The following is a 16,962-nucleotide window of genomic DNA, read 5'->3' as shown; positions in this document are numbered from 1 at the left end:
CTTCCTAAGTTTCCCCCCCAAGGCTTTCATCTCCATCCTGTATATGGGGAAGTAGATGTGATTGAACCCATTTGTGTATGGGTACAACACATGTTGTCACTTTTTAAATGACTTCCCTGTTATTTATGTTGGTTCAGGTCTTAAGTACTTTTGCTGTTGGATTTATATGTCTCTTGTATTATTCAGCAACTGAGGGTGGCTGGGAATGTAGGTGCTGAGCTGTGTGTCTGATTACCCCAAACATCCCACACCGAATGTGGGAGAAATGAGCAACGCACTCCAGAGCCGGGGAGCATGAGGAGGCCGATGTAGGAGTCTGATTTCCTATTTCAGGTTTTATTTTTCTTAACTATACCACAAACTACTTCATAGTAGGGATTTTTAAAAATATTTTTTACACCTTCCAGAGCATCCAGTAGAGTCCTAGCCGTACAGTAGAGGCTCAAGCAATGAATGTAAAATGAATGGACACCAGCGGTTAGGAATCAGAAGCAGAAATAAAGACTCCTGCTCTATGTTGTCTCTTGTTGGGCCATAAATCCAACTGAACATAATTTCAGAAGCCATGGTAAGGGCCTACAGAGTGACAAAGGCTTTGCCCAAAGAATTTGGAGCATTTTTCTGAAATCTATTTACTTGTTTTTGCAGCACCCATGTCATAAACTTGGGGAGCATGGGTGATTTTATGTCCGTTTTACGCACTGAGTTAGATAATGAGGCAGATCACAAGCCAGTTACGGCTTAGAGAGTTGCCCAAGGGGAAGAGAGGTAGAACAGTAGCCAACTGGCTCGAGGTCATATAGTGAAGCTCAGACGCCTGAGATGCACCAAGATGGACCTTCTTGATTCCAAGGCCAGAACTCTATCCACTCTGTCAGAGGATCTATCCCTTGATTTGTAGATGGGCAAAGGGAGGCACTGAGAGGTGATTTGTGGAACATCACATACATAATGAATCAATAATATGTAGGATCATATCATAGGCTTCTTGACTCATTTCCAAGATTTAAACTCTGGGGCTAACCCTCAAGAACGAGCATGGCAAGAGAGGTTGTACAAATCTACTACCTTCTGTATACAGAATAAGGAAAAATAAAATTCTGCCCTGAGCTAGTATCTAATTCTGTATTAATTTTGATTAGCCAGATAGAAGAGTTGGTCTTCGACTGAAAGTCATCAAGCATAGGCTATGAACAGGAAAAGAAAAATATGAGATCTGTCTGAATCCCAATGGAGCAGAACAGTCTCTGATTTATGTACCGAAACACAAAGACTGGACAGAAAGAAAGGATAATGAAAGAAAGCATGAAGTAACTTCCCTTAGAAATTTTCTGTCTGGACATCATGAGTATGTACAATTTCCTTGACTAACTCAAATCACAGGGGCCTCATATCTCAGACAGATTCATTGAAGTGTGTCTTGAAGATAAAGTGTTCAGAGCTGTTCTCAAGACATGTTACCCTAATTTTTCCAGTGCCTGGATTGAATTGATGAAAGGACATTTGGCTGCCTTCCCTACCTCAGGGCAAAGAGCCCTGAGAACAACACAAGGTCTCACTGCCATCCTAACTACTTCTTGACTCCTTTCAGAAGTCTCTAAATGAACAGATGGGGCCCTATGCCCAAGGGAGCCACTGTGCAATGGAAAAAGTGAAAGCTATTGATATGGTTAACTAAGGATTTATGAGAAATATACTTCCATAAAATCCCCCAGTATTATGGGGAAGGGACAATTTCCTGTTCAGAACTGAACTCTTACCACCGTGACCTAAATCTAGACTACTTCTTAAGCTACGTTCCATAACTTAGCTTTAGTGTGATAAACACAATTCAATTTAACAACCATTTATTAAGCATCTACTGTGTGCAAGGCAATGAACAGTAACCCTGTCCCTGCTATCTGTTTGGAAGGTAGCAAGATGTATCTTAGGGACAACACAACACAACACAATTTGATTCATCGGAGGACTTGATAAGGGCAAAACAAAGCCAGACAAAGTACTCTAGGAACCTTTGAGGAGGGATAGAACACTTCTGCGATGACTCCAGAGAGAACGAGGCTTCTGAGCTGAGCCTTAAAGGAAAAAGAAGGAAATGAGGAGAGCGTACCAGGCAGGGAAGTCAGCCTGCATGACGATGGGGGGAGGAAGGTAAGGACACGGAAGCAGTGAGTGTATTCCAGTGGAACAGGGTGGGAAAGAGACTTTGTGTAATCAGATCATGGAAAGACTCAGCTCCAAAAGTTTATATTTTATTCTTTGAGCAATAGAAAGTCACTGGAGGCTCAGTCAAAAAAAAATCCACTTGAGGTCTTTGGTCTTCCAAAGGTAAAGTATGGCTATTCACGGAGCTTTGTCTCCTCTTCTAATCTCTGATCACTGAGGGTGCTTCTTTGCTTTTATGTTGGTGAGCAGGAAAAAGCAGCCTGGAAATCAGTGCTGGACTATGAAGTGGAAATCATTGTGTTGACTCCCCAGACCAGGTGCTCTCTTGCACTTTTCCTCCCTCGAGTGTTTTCAGAGATAGATATTACGGTTTCCCTTTGGTATTACACACCCAGCATGTAGCACAGTATTTCTTACAGAATTAAATAACATTTGGTGTAATTTCCACTGCTAGAGGAAACAAATGGCCAGTATGGGCTATTAGGATAGCACAGGCATGGATGTGGAAGGATTTTATTTCGTAGACAGCACAAATATTTGGAACTGGAAGTTGTTGAGGGATGTTCTCTGCCAACAAGAGGTCTTTGATACTTAAATATTGCCAAATGGTTGCTCGTAACCTATTCAAATAAGTCTTGTGTTCTTCCCTGGTGGCTTCCCTTCTTATAGGTTCCTCTCACAACCTATTGTCTCATGAAAACCAGTGTGATCTTACCTGATTCCCCAGGACTGTGGATTCTTGTTCTACAAACTGCATTAGATGTTAGAGTCTGACTGACCTTGGCTGTGGATGGGTCTTCAATCGTTAATAGCGTCTGGCATGATGGTAAGAGCAGTGGCCTCACAGGCCTCGAGCCATAGCCCAGTCTAGGCCACTAGCCATGACTCTACATACATAAGTCCTGATGCCTCAGCATTCTCATTTATAAAATGAGGATGAGGAAAAGAGCTTTGTAAATCTTAAAATTCCTACAGATGCCAGTTATAATTAATGTTATAAAGACTTGAATTCACAATTGGTAGCTTCTTCCTGAATAAGAACTTGTTCAGTTGTGTTCGACCCTCTGTGATCCCATTTGGGGTTTTCTTGGCAGAGATACTGGAGTGGTTTGCCATTTCCTTCTCCAGCTCATTTTACAGATGAGGAAACTGAGGCCAACAGAGTGAAGTAACTTGCCCAGGGTCACACAGCAGGTAAGTGTCTGAGGCCAGATTTGAACTCACAAAGATAAGTCTTTCTGCCTCTAGGCCCAGCACTCTAACCACTACACCCTGAATAAGAACTACAAGACTGAATTTGCCTGGTTTTTGTCCAAGAGGGAACTGGTTCTTAGGAAAATATTCAACGGGAAAGGTATGGAATTAAATGTATGGCACTCATGACCCCAGGGTCTGGTCACTTGACCAATGAGAGTTGGCACCTCGGCTCTGACCCCAATGGAAGACTAGATCTAGAGGCTTCCTTATTCTAGAACCTGCTGCCATGAGCAGGGGCAGAGCCTACACTGTCCTGGGCCCCCAAAATGTGCAAGGAAACATAATGCCTCAGCCTCTTCATGACCACCAGGGGTTCAGATGGTTGAGTGGCACCACTGACACTAAGACCTTCATCCCAGCACCTACTTCCTTCTCTATCTCTAGACCTGTGAGCTTGGGACCTTCAGCCTCTCTCTGATACAGGGTTTTGAGGACTACTCATAATGGTAGCTATGGCTGTGTGTGGATCAATTACCTACTTCCCCTGGCATCCCTGAAATAAGGAAAAAATAATCTCTCAACCCCATGTATATAGCAAATAACCAGTAAGAGATACTGTGCCTCTCATGATGAGGAGCCCAGTTCAGGACCATGATCTCAGACATCAGACTTCTCATGGCTAGGACCCCAATGTAGGACCAGGGCCTGAGACACCAGGCCTCTCATGGCCAAGACCCCAACTCAGGACCAAGGCCTCAGCCATCAGTTCTCTTGCCTCAAGAACCACATTCAGGACCAGGACCTCAGACACTAGGGCTCGTCACAAGAACCACATTCAAGACAGGCCCAGGCCCTCAGACACCTGACCTCCCAGATACTGTGAACACGTACATACTATCTTCTGGTTTGTGTTATCTTCCACCATTTGGGGAAAAGAAACTGGAATCAAGTGTGAGTGTATTCAAGTCCCTAGGGACTCAATTGTCAGGTATTTTCCAATCCAGATATTCAGTCTGTTATGCCTGCTGCCTCCAGCCCCATCTCTCTGGTGTTCAGAGAGAGAACAGGCTGCCCTACCACAGATGCCACCTCTGTCATCCAGGGCCCCCAGTGGGTGGGCGCAATCAACTGGAGCTTCCTATATCCTATGGCTATAGATTTTCCCATCCTCTTCTCCTAATTCCTGTGATTGAGAATCATTCTGCCAAGGCAAAAAATCCTTTTCCCTGTTACCAAACCTGCTCTCTCATCTCATTCAGCTCGGCCTTCTGCCCTCTTGTTCCACTGTCTTCTCAGTGCTCTCATTATCCCAGACCTCTTCTTCTTCTGTCCTTTCTCCTGTTGCCCTCATTGGCTTTCTCTAGATTACGCCTCCCTCTCCACCCTCTCTAGTCCTGGTTCCTCCTCTTCTCATGATCTGGGTCTAAGACATCAAAACGACAAGAGGAGTTGGCGGACTCCACTGCCATTTCTAAACTCTCCCCTCCACTGAAGTCACTCGGTTGCCTCTCTTTGCTTGACCTGCTGTCTATCTGCCAGTATCCCCCCGAACAGATCCCTACTGCTGTGGTCTACCATGCCCCAGGCTACTCTTCCTCCTTTCTCAAGGAGTGCAGGCCCAGGCTCCCAGTGTTCCTCTCCATCCCAACCCCTGCCTTCGTACTCAGAGACTTCTCAACACAAGCTGATATCCTTTTCATCATGTTGTTCTCCCTGTTCATCAACCCTAGGACATAATTATGGGCAATGGGGAAATCTAAATTATGACTATCCCCATGAGTAGCTGAGATGAAAGAGAGAAGAGATCATAGGAGTAGAAGATTGAAGTAAAAAACACTTGACTTTGAATCTTGCCTCTTACTAGCTCTCTGATCACAGGCAAGTCATTTAACTTCTCTAAACTTTGGTTTCCTCTTCTGTAAAATGGGGCCAATAATACCAGATGTAATGCAGAGCTCAAACTCCATTTGCACAAGACTCTCTTCAGTCTTCATTGGTGGAGAATGATAACTCAATGCTTTGAGCTTGGGTGAGGCAAGAGTTTGGGACAAGAAAGATCCTGGTGCTTTGGCTTCCATCTTGGAGAAGGATATGCAGTTCTATATTTTCTTCAGGTCCTTAAAGGGAGAGAAAGACTAGGAAGAAGCTGATATATAGAGGAGCCAGAAACTCAATAATGTTCCTATCCCTGGTTTATCAAACTAGAGATTTTAGGGAATTTCCCCCTGAGTGAGATCTGGGACTTTCTTCTTGAGCTGACTTCCAGTGGGAGAACATCCCATTCAATATCATCTCATCCAAGAGTTGCCGACTGCTCTACATATCAGCTCTTCTCAGAGTCTTTCTTTGCCCTCAAGGAACTGAAGAGAGTCTGGAACCATGTGTCTTTCTCAAAACTGGGAGCCAGAGAGTCAGGGTCTCTCTTATCTCAAGCACTTGCCAACACTACCCCTATCACAGACTTGAGTCTCCACCAATAAGGAGTCTTATGCAAATGGGATTTGAGCCCTAGGTTGTACCTATAGTACCTATGTCACAGGTTCAGTGTGCGAATCAAATGAAATAATATATGAAAAGTGCTTTGCAAACTTTAAAGCACTAATGTCAGGGGTTTTTTCAAGGCTAAATTGTTAGAATAGGAATCCACACCAACTCTTCCATGTCCCCACTTCCTGCTCCCTTCTGAACTCTTTGTAATACGATTGGCAGCCCTTCCACTAGAAGGCAAATGCTCTCTCCAAGGTTATCAACAATCTTCAAACCATAAGTCCAATGATCTTTTCTCAGCCTTCTTGCTACTTAATCTCTCTGAAATTTATGACCATGTTGATCCTTCCATCTTCTTGTATATTCTCTCCTTGATTGATTTTCATGACACTGCCTCTTCTGGTTCTCTTCCTACTTGTCTGACTGCTTCCCCTTGGTCTCCTTTGCTGGATCATCCTCTATTTCCTACTCCTTAAATGTGGATACCCCCAAGATTCCTTCCTGGACCTCCCCCCCCTTTTTTTTGCTCCTTGAAGGAAGGGACTATTTTTTGTCTCTGTTTCCCCAGCACTTAATATAAGGCCTTACACGCAGTAGGTGATTAACAAAATCTCTATTAACTTGAACTGAAATTTATGCATTCTGTTCTTTGGTGATCTCATCTACTCCCACGTGTTCAATAATCTCCTCTATGTAGATGACTCCTGAATCCATATATCTTCTGAATTCAGGTTCCACATTGCTAACTGTCTTCTGGATGTTTGTAATTAAAAATACCATCAACATCTCAAACTCAGTATGTCTAAAACAGAGCTCATTATCTTCCCCACTAACCTTTGCCTTCCTCCAAGTTTCCCTATTCTTGTTGAAAGCACCACTGTTATTCCAGGTGCCTGGTCATCTTTGACCCTTCCCATGTCCTACCAGTTGCTCTAGGTCATATAATTCCATGTTCACAATATCTAATATCTCCTGCATCAGCCTCTTCTCTGAACCCACATGGTTATTTCCCTTGTCCAGGCCCATGTCATCTCTTGCCTCCTAATTGGTGTCCCTGCTTCTACTTCCTCCCCTTTCCAATTCTTCTTTCATGTAGTTTTCAAAATAATATCCATGACATGTGGGTATGATTGTATCATCTGCGCCTCCTCCCCCAGCATGGCCCAAACCAATCTTTACTGGCTCTCTATTGCCATGGAGATCAAATCTAGAGTCCTCAGATTGGCATTTAAAGCCCTCCATAATTTGACTGCAAGTTACCTTTTTAGGCTCGTTTTATATTATCACGAGTTTTGCCTTCTAGTCATACTATTTTACTAACTGTCAGAAAATGCCTCTGTAGAGCCAGGTGGTTCAGTGGATAGAGCTCTGGACCTGGAGCCAGGAAGATCTGAGTTCAAATCTGCTTTCAGACACTTATTAGCTGTATGGCCCTGGACCAGTCACCTAACCTCTGTATGCCTCAGTTTCCTCATCTGTAAAATGAGGATAATAAAAGCCCCTAGGTCTCAGAGTTGTTGTGAGATCAAATGAGATAATAATTGTAAAGCACTTAGCACAGTACCTGGCACATAGTAAGTCCTTTATAAACATGAATTATTATTTTTATTATTATTGATGTTATTGGCTCTCTCCCATGCCTGGAATGCATTCTCTGCTCACTTCCACAGATGTTATCATTAAATAAGAGAGCTAAAATTTGAATCTAAGTCCCTCAAATCCAAATCTAGTACTCTTTCCAGTGTACAAGCACAAGACGACATCTCCCACCTCCATGTCTCAGTCTTCTCTTTTTCTGAGCCCTTCTAACCTCATCACCATGCTGCTAACTCAAGCCTTGGATACCACCTCCCTTGGCCTCCTCTGCCTTATCCCTGGAGGGCTGGAGGGTGAAGTACTGGATCCTTCCCAAAGCTTTCCTTTACTGAGGGCAGAGTTTGGACTCCCAGGTCATTCTGCTTTACATATGCAAACTCTGCCTGGTGGAACTAAGATGTCCCAGGTAGGGCGCCCTCCGGGGGGGGGGTCTCCCTGTTCCCTCCCCTTCCAGATTCCTTTTGTGGATTGTCTTCCCCAGTTAGAATAGAAACTCCTTGAAGGTAGGGACTGTCTTTCTTTTTGTTGTTTGTATCCCCAGTGCTTAGCACAGTGCCTGGCACATAGTAGGCACTTAATAAATGTTTATTGAATTGAATTCTGAGAAGATAGAGGAAATATTAAGCAATAGGTATAGGGAAAAGATGATATGAAGTCTGTCCTGAGAATTAGCAAATAATCTCACTCTCTGAAGAGAGAGACTAGCTAATTAACAGGAGCTAAGCACCTTTGGGAGGAAGCTGTGCTATGAGCAACTGTTAATTAATTCAAGCAGAAGGAGAAAATTCAAAGGGCTCTTAACACTTAAAGCTACAAGTTACTTGCTGGGAGGTTATTAAAAGGAGAGCTGAAAGTACTACATGTAATAGAAAGTAAAGACTTGGATGAGAGTAGGAATGAAGTTCAGTTAAGCAGTTATTGATAACAGTTTGAGTTTAGTGAATAAAACGCCTTTCTTGTGATTAAGTTTTTGCATTTAAAAAAAATCTTGCTTTGTGTGATGGCAAGCTATAAAACCAAGCTGGTGATTAAAGTTTAGTTAAAGAATTTATGCTGTTATTTTGCTAATGAATTGTATCTTTATACAGGGTGTCCCACAAGTCTTAGTGCAATTCTAAGCTATAATAGCTTAAAACTGTGCTAAGGTTCTTGGCAAACCTTTTATATGTATTTAGATCATGTTTCATTCCTTTAGCTGTCCATGTTTAGGGAAGAACCTATCCACTGGGTCTATGCAACCATTAATTGATACCACTAATTTATCTAGTGGAAGTTACCAAAATTGTAGATGTAGTTCTTAGAAGGAAAAAAAAGTTACTCTTTGTAATATAATGCTGGTATTGAATTTTGTTAAAAGAATATATGAAATGATGACTGAGTCTCAGGTCCTCCTAAAAAGTAGGGAGAAGGGCATTCCATCTCATCCTTTCCTGCTTCAAAGACTGGTAAATGCTGTTGATAAAATACTGTATTGAACTCATTGTTGAAAAACACTAATTCCTGGAGTAAGAGAAATCAGAGAACAGGAAAACAGATATAGCTACAGTGTCATCCTTTTTTAACCTGGGACAAGATGTCTGTTAATCAGGATCAAGGAGCTGCAGTTGGAAGGGATCTCATGGAGGTACTTGGAAGTAGTAATCTGGTTATCTAATATGGTATTGCCCATTAAAAAAAAACCCCAGATCTTCAGAAAGGAAGGTACAGCCCAGTGACAGAGCATATAGTGGTCAAAGGGAAATGGGGGAGATGGTTTCCAGTTTGCCATGGGGGATTTGGAACAGAGTTGTATAGAAATGATGTCATAGCTTGGGTGGAGATACCAGGCAGGTCCACCATGGGAAGAATGGAAGGGCCAGGCACACAGAATTGAAGATTAAAAAGCTCAGATGGGAACGGAATGCCAGTGCGTCTCTGAAACAGATGGATGGGGCTGCTCATCGAACTGGCTGTGAGCTCTGCATAGGAGAGGTTAGTTGGTTTTGTTCTTTTTGTGGGGGTTCAGGGCGCAGCTACAAGTATAGCGCTATAGTTCAGCTCTTGGTGGTTATGTCACCCTTACCGGCAACATAGAGAGGGTCAATGGGCAAAAAGGAATAAATGTCATATTCCACCAACAAGTTTTCATCTGATAACTCCTCTCCTTGGATGCATAAGAAGAGACAGCAATGGTTCCTAAATCAATGTCAGTGCCCCTTCCGAGCCATGATGGATATCAAAGCACATTTCCCCAAAGCAGAAATCAGCAGGCCTTCATAAACAGTCAATAATGTTATTTATCACTAAAAAGGTCATGCAGAGCCTCACTTCAGGATCTCAAGCCCACACTTTCATGGCTGCAAATTCTTGAGCAGTGAAAATCTGGGGAGGGAAAATCAGCTCCACAGGGCTACCCTCGCAGGTGTCCAGTGAGAATGTGCTGAATGAAAAGACAAGACTTTTCTCCTGATGAGAGCCAGGTCATTTGATTTCTCTGGGGACAGTTGGCTTTCTATACATACCTGTATGCACAAGAGAATGCTTGATTGTACCATGTAGGATATCAAGGTCATAAGGGAACTATAAAGTGTGTCAGTGAGTTTTGTGGTAGGAGGGATGACTTTTGGTTGGGGAGATCAGGGAAAGCACTCTGAATGGAGGAACATTAGAGTTAGGCCTTAAAATAGGAGTTTTTTAATCTAAGTGGTTTGTTAAAAGATAGGATGGCAGTTTATCTTCCAAGATGGCTTCAGCTGGCCACGTCATATGTTCTGGAACAAGATGGCCGAGGCAATAACCTGCAGCATCTAGGGGCTGGAAGAGGCCTCGAAGGCTACAGCTCTCAAATCCTGCCTGCCCAAGAACCCCCTCTTGAAAGTCCCTCAAAGAGTTTGGCTTGAAGACCACCACTGAGGAGGAATCCATTCCCTCCTGGGCCAACTGATTTCACTTTTGGATAGTTCTGAAGCTATTAGGAAGTTTTTCCTTACATCCAGCTCAAATGGACCTTGGCAACTGCTGCCCATTACTCCTAATTGCATCCTCTAGGGCTGAACAAAGCAAGTCTCTCTTCCGCATAACATGATCCTATTTGGAAAAATAATGGTAAAACTGCTATTGATGCCTGCTCTGCCTGTTTCTTCTAAGGTATGACTTTCACTCAGGTTCTTAGTAACCAGTCCCAAAAGGCAGACACCCTCATAAGCCAATATTTTCTTTCCCAACTGACACTCAGGACTGCCAGTCTGGCCTATTCAAAGGAAAGGCCGACGGAAGCTCTGAGCCATCTCTGTATAAATTCTCCACAGAGATCATTTTCTCACCAGGCTGACCAGTCTAGCTCTTCCTAAACTGAAGGAATGTATTCTTGTGATGATGCATCTACACCGGCATTCACACCTGTACTCATTTCTCCCTGGTTCCCTGGTTACAAGGACAGTGTACAAAGAGTCAGTATAAACACATCATGCTGTTAAAACACAACATATACATTTCTTCTTCCGGTGTAAGTACAATATTACCAGAAAGGAGCCTTTCATTTTATCCAGTGCTCATGTTTTCATACTTGTTCCTTATACCGAGATCTTGCCTTGTTCTTGCAAAGGAGATTGAAGACCAAAAGTAGGGGAAAATTCATGGGTTCCCATGAGGGAGATGCTTTTAAATTCAGAATCATAATCACCTGTGATAAACATGTACACATGTCATCAGCGTCACTGTGTGTTTTGAGTATCACTTATTCAGGCATTTCAAAGTTTTTAGTATATTATGACAAAAAAATAATCTGACAAGTATATATACCTACCAACCAAGTAGCCTATTAGGAAATGCAAAAAGGAAAACCCTCTCTTCCTAATTAAAAAGATGAAGAAAGTTCTAATTAGAAATGGAAGGCTGGCAATGTAACAAAGAGGCATCTAATAAAAATGACCTTTTGCCAACATGCATTTTGTGTTTCCTAACTAAAGTGCAAGGAAACTTTTTCTTCCTTATGAAATGTGAGCTCCTCTAAAAATGATGAAATCTCCATGAAGCTTTCAGTCTGACGTGGATGAAAGACACCTGGCCTGACAGTGAAGGAAGAAGAAGCTGTCAAAACAGCATTGTCATTCTCTTCTTACCAAAAAAATGTACCTTTGTGGGCTGATAATTATAATTGGTTAATAGTCTGGTTTTATTGGAGGTCTGTGTGAATTCAGTTCCAACCACAAACACTCATGAACCACCCATCATATGCAAGACACTCAACATAGAATAAACCAGTGGACCAATCCCTGCTCTCAAGCTTACATTCTTTTAAAATTTTCCTTAGCAATCAATGTATTTGCTCAGTATTAAGGCAGTTGTCGCCTTTGGGTGACTGTGGGTGCTTCCTTCTTAAATCAGAAGCTCTCAGAAGTCAAAGGCTGTCACTGGATCAGTTGCCAAATCTTATCGTTTCTACCTCCCCATTGCTCCCATCTGCCCCTTTCTTTCCTCTCATATGGCAATTGCCTTTGTTCAGGCATCCATCACCTCTTGCCTCCTACTTTATCTCTCTGCATCAAGTCTCCCCTCTCTCCAATCCACCCTTAACACAGCTCCTATGGTGATTTTCCTAAAGTACAGATCTGACAATGTCATCCTCTTCTCCCTATTCAGGAAACTCCAATGGCTCCCTGTCACATATAGAACCAGGTAGAAAGTCCTCTGGAATTTAAAGCCCTTTATAGCCTGACCCCAGCCTATCTTTCCAGTATCCAACATTATTCTCCTCCACACACTCTATGGTGCAGCCAAACTGGCCTTCTTACCATTTCTCATCCATGACACTCCATCTCCTGTTCCATGCTTTTGACTGGCTGTCACTCCATGAACAGAGTTTTCAAGGAGTCTGTACTCCCCTCCATACCACAGTGAGAATTTAGAATATGACTTTACTGGAGGACCTTTCCATTATTTTGATTCCATGGCGATTTCTCATAGGAGGCAAGAGCTGAGTCCCAAAACTTAAGAGTTGATGTGGTTAGTTTTTCAACATGGCCAGGGTGGGAGTTTGTTTTGTTTGACTATACATATTTGTCACAAGGATTTCCCCCCTCTTGTTAATGGGGGCACTGGGGTGAGGAAGAGAAAGCAGTTAGTGCTAGGTTGACAAGAAAAAAAAGAAAAAGAAAAGAAAGAGAGGCATTGAAGCACCTATAAACGCACAGAAGGAAATGGACAAGACAAGATAGCTTTGAAAGTCACATGTTGAAGATATCTATTTTCAAGGAAAAACAAGCTATACTTAAGAGGCAGTTTCAGTTTCATGTACAATCCTTTTTTCTGTTCTTCTTTGTATACTGAAAAGCTCATCTTATTCACTGTTAAGATCAGAATAATAAAAACAAAATTTAAAAAGAATGTAAACTTGAGAGTGGGGATTGGTCCATTGGTTTAGTTTGTTTGAGTTCTTTGCACATGGTGGGTGGTTAATAAGCATTTGTTTTTGGAATCAAATTCATGCAGACACTCAAACAAAGCCAGATTATTAACCAATCCCTCCTGCTACCTTCCTTCCCCCTCCTCCCCAACATGTCTATGTGGTCTGGCATGGGGGTTAGGAGAACTGAGGCCTGTTTGGGGCTGCCCACTAAACAGTCTCTGACCTCAGCCATGACATGAGCCCCATGATGCTTGTTTCCTCTACGGTAAAATGGATTCACTTTATCTACTTCCTAGGATTTTGTGAGGTTTAAAAAGAAATTTTGTGAGAGAGTAGTGAGCAAAAACTTACTACGGAAGTATGAGAAATCAGAAGTCAAAAACTGGAAAGGAATCAGGGAAAAGCAATGAAGATAATAGCTTGCTAGGTGGCGCCATAGTGGAGAGAGCACTGGGCTTGGAGTCAGAAAGACTCATCTCCCTGAGTTCAAATTTGGCCTCAGACACTTACCAGCTGTGAAGTGTGACCCTGGGCAAGTCACTTAACCCTGTTGCCTCCATTTCCTCATTTGCCAAATGAGTTAGAGAAGGAAATTGCAAACCACTCCAGTATCTTTGCCAAGAAAACCCCACATGAGGTCACGAAGATCTGGACACAACTGACCAACAACTTACATAGAACTTTAAGGACTACAAGGGGCTGTACATATGGTATTGCATTTGAGCCTCACAAACACTATCATTCCCATTTTACAGATGAGGAAACAGAGGCTGAGAGAGGTTAATAGACTTGTCCAGAGTCCAAAGAAATGTCTGTGGCAGAATTCAAACTCAGGACTTCCTGACTCCAAGTTTAGCCCCCTACTCACCACACCACATAGCTACCTCAATTAATTTAAGGGTTGAAAATCAGGACCTATGAGGAGAAATTGGATAAATTAAGACTATTTACATTGCAAATAAAACAAATGAATGATTTAGAAAGTTTTCATAAATATATACATATATAGTTATAGTTATTTCCTGGGTGATGGCCAAAGTATTGTCAAATCATCAATCAATGATTAATACCTAACAGGTTACCGATATTGTTGTTATGGTTATTATCATTATTCATGACATCATAGAACTTTGGAGCTGGAAAGGCCATTAAAAATCATCTAGTCAAAGCCCTTCCTTATGCAGATGAAGAAACAGAGACCCAGAAAAAGAAAGTGACTTATCCAAGGTTATCAACGAACATGGAGCAGAATTGGGATTAAAATCCAGGACTCATGCCTTTTATATGCTCAGGGCTCATTATACTCTTCAATGCCTGGGGTCTCCTTTTCTGTTTACAAAGACTTTGATAGACCAACTGACATGTTCCCGTGTTGAAAAGTGGTATTGCAGCCAGTTCACCTAAAAGAGCTCTTAGTTCCTCTCTGGACGTCAGATAACAGGCTTCAACACTAACACTGTTCCATTAATGGGCAATGGCAGAGTTGAGGACAGCACCTAGGACTTCTGTTTCCAATTTATTAAATATAATACTCTATTTCTTCTCTCGACTGTGAAGAAAAATGAGACTGTTGCTTACTTACTTTTCTCCTTCAAGACACATAAACCAAATACTTCTGATAATGCCTGTTGATTGCACTACCAAGATGGAAGAACCAGTGACAGGAGCCAAGGAACAAGGCTCAGTTGCAGAAGAGCCTCCCCCTTGGTTCAGAAGAGAGACTTTCTCCTGTCAAAATTTCTGTATTTGTTCACTGTGCAAACTCCCCATGTCCCCATGGCAGTCAGTATCAAAAAAGGTAGGGAGAGAGCTCTAAATCAATTTATGCAGGCACAAATTGATGCCATGCTAGGTATTTTAATGTAGCTTTGGCCAAAATACAGTTTTTAAATGTCACAATTTTAATTGCAGGTCCTGTGTATCCAAAGAAAAAGAAAGAGTGTCCTTTGGCCCCAGTTGGAAAAAACTCATTAAGCTGTGCTATATCAATATCACTCCATAGAACAAGATGGGTAATGCCCATTATGCCAGATTGACTTGCTTTCCGACAATTATTTAAAATGTTAAATATTGACAATATTTAAATGCCAAACAAAAACCATCTATGGTACATTGCTCATGTTTTCTCTGGGCCACTTAATGAGCATCCTGATGTGTGGGAGGCTCCAGTGAGTGCTAGCTGCGCACTCCAAGCAAGGCTGTGGATAGTCATTAGATACCCACTGGAGACGCCAGAGAGAGCACATGATTGCTTCATTAACAGGCACAGAACTGGAGAACAGGCTCTGATTGTCAGCTGTAAAATGGGTATCGCATAGAAGCACTAACAAGTCAGGAGAGTATGAAGCGCCTTCATAATACGATGGGCATTTGAAATGAAGGTCAGGCTAATTAAAATCTGAAAACTGATTCTGCTTTTGAGTTGCCTAAAGAAAAGAAAGACATATTCAGAAACACCAATACCCCCGTGAACATAGAAGTAGACGAATCATTTTACCTAGCAATGTCTGAAATGGAGGACTTTTTTTTTTTTACTCCCAATACAGTATTTTCAAAATTAAAATGAAATTCAGGATTAGATTAAGAGGGCCACCTCTGAAAACTGATATCATAAATTCTACTTTTCTCTGCTGTACTCTCATTTGGCTATGTTTTATGAAAATCAAAGGATCTTAGATTTAATATATCTACCCTAGGAGGCAGCTGGTAGTGCAGTAGACGAGTGTTAAATCTGGAGTCAGGAAATCCTAGGTTCAAATCTGGTCTTAGATACTTCCTAGTTATGTGACTCTAGCCAAGTCACTTAGACTCTGGTTGCCTCACCTTCCTCAACTATAAAGTGGGGATAATAATAGCATTTACATCACGGGGTTGTTGTGACAATTTATAAAAAGTGCTTAGCACAGTGCCTGGCACATATCAGAGCTATATAAATAGTTATTCACTACTAGGTGGAACAGTGGATAGAGCAGTGGGCTTGGAAGCAGGGAGACTCATTTTCCTGAGTTCGCATCTGCCCTCGGATACTTCCTAGCCGTGTGACTCTAGGCAAGTCACTTAACCCTGTTTGCCTCAGTTCTTCAGCTGTCAAATGAGCTGGAGAAGGAAATGGCAAACCACTCCAGTGTCTTTGCCAAGAAAACCCCAACTGGGGTCATGAAGAGTCAGACATGACTGAAAAACAACTAACAACAACTGTGTTCTTAAAAGTTGGGATTGGGGCTCAAGGAAATTCTTAGTAGGATTATTAGGAGAACAGTGAACAATCAGTGCTGTAACTTAGAGCATGGAACTCAACATGAAACTTAATGGCCTCTGAGATCTCTTCCCACTTGGAGAGTATGTGAGTAAGAGTCACCTGGTCTAATGAATTCATTCACAGTGGTTGATTAGATTATTGGAGGAACTCTCCAAACATACACAGACATTCCTCCTAAACCCTCAGTAGAATCAGGGGCGTCCTTATAAAGACAATCCTTATAACTACACCTAGACCCTCATGCCACTGAATTCATTTAGTTGAAATGTGGTGCTTCTAGAGATTTCGTTGAATCAACTGTCTGGATCTGGAATGATTCATAGAAAGAAAAACACGCAGGCCATGGCGAAGCAGGCTCAAACCCCAAATAAGAAAGAGAAGACAGGAGGAGAGACTCAAAAAGTAAAGAAGGAGGCTTTGCCAGGCAGGCACTACCTTATCTGGTTTTCACTGTCATCTGCGAGGAAGGACCATCGGAATTTCACCACCAGGGGGCTGCAGTTGACCATTTGGATGTATCGAATCACCTCTGTGTCGTTCAGGATGCAACCAAAATCCACTTCCATGGTCTCAAATGTGAGGTTAGGGAAATGCACTTCTCCCCTTAGGCTCATGTAGTCCACTTGGGGATGCTCTAAATACTTGATGGTCAGGTCTTCTTCGGCTACCCATTGGTTTAAATCACTTCGGATACATGGGTCAAACTTGATCATCAATTTCTTCTCTGCCCCAACTGCCATTTCCAAAGGCTGTTTATAAAAAACATTAGCCACTTTTTATACCATGCATTTTAATGTTTTAAGAAAAACAGTCCAGTCTTCAGACTATTCCCCATCATACCACACATTGACCAACAAAAGTTTAATGCAAC

The 16,962-nt window shown here is 42.2% G+C and overlaps 1 protein-coding gene across 1 annotated transcript in view; it reads right to left on the bottom strand.

Annotated features, from left to right (window-relative positions):
• HYDIN (HYDIN axonemal central pair apparatus protein) overlaps positions 1–16,962 on the bottom strand; it is a 470,364-nt gene that overhangs the window by 187,497 nt on the left and 265,905 nt on the right. Inside the window, exon 23 of the mRNA XM_027857914.1 lies at positions 16,527–16,840. Within this exon, the coding sequence (XP_027713715.1) occupies positions 16,527–16,840 (314 nt within the window). The remainder of the gene's footprint in view (positions 1–16,526; positions 16,841–16,962) is intronic.

This window comes from Vombatus ursinus, unplaced genomic scaffold (assembly GCF_900497805.2).
Source record: "Vombatus ursinus unplaced genomic scaffold, bare-nosed wombat genome assembly UNPS02012515.1, whole genome shotgun sequence".
NCBI classification, from domain to species: Eukaryota; Metazoa; Chordata; class Mammalia; order Diprotodontia; family Vombatidae; genus Vombatus; species Vombatus ursinus.
The sequence above is the reverse complement of the archived record's forward strand: the minus strand, read 5'-3'. Positions and strand labels throughout refer to the sequence as shown.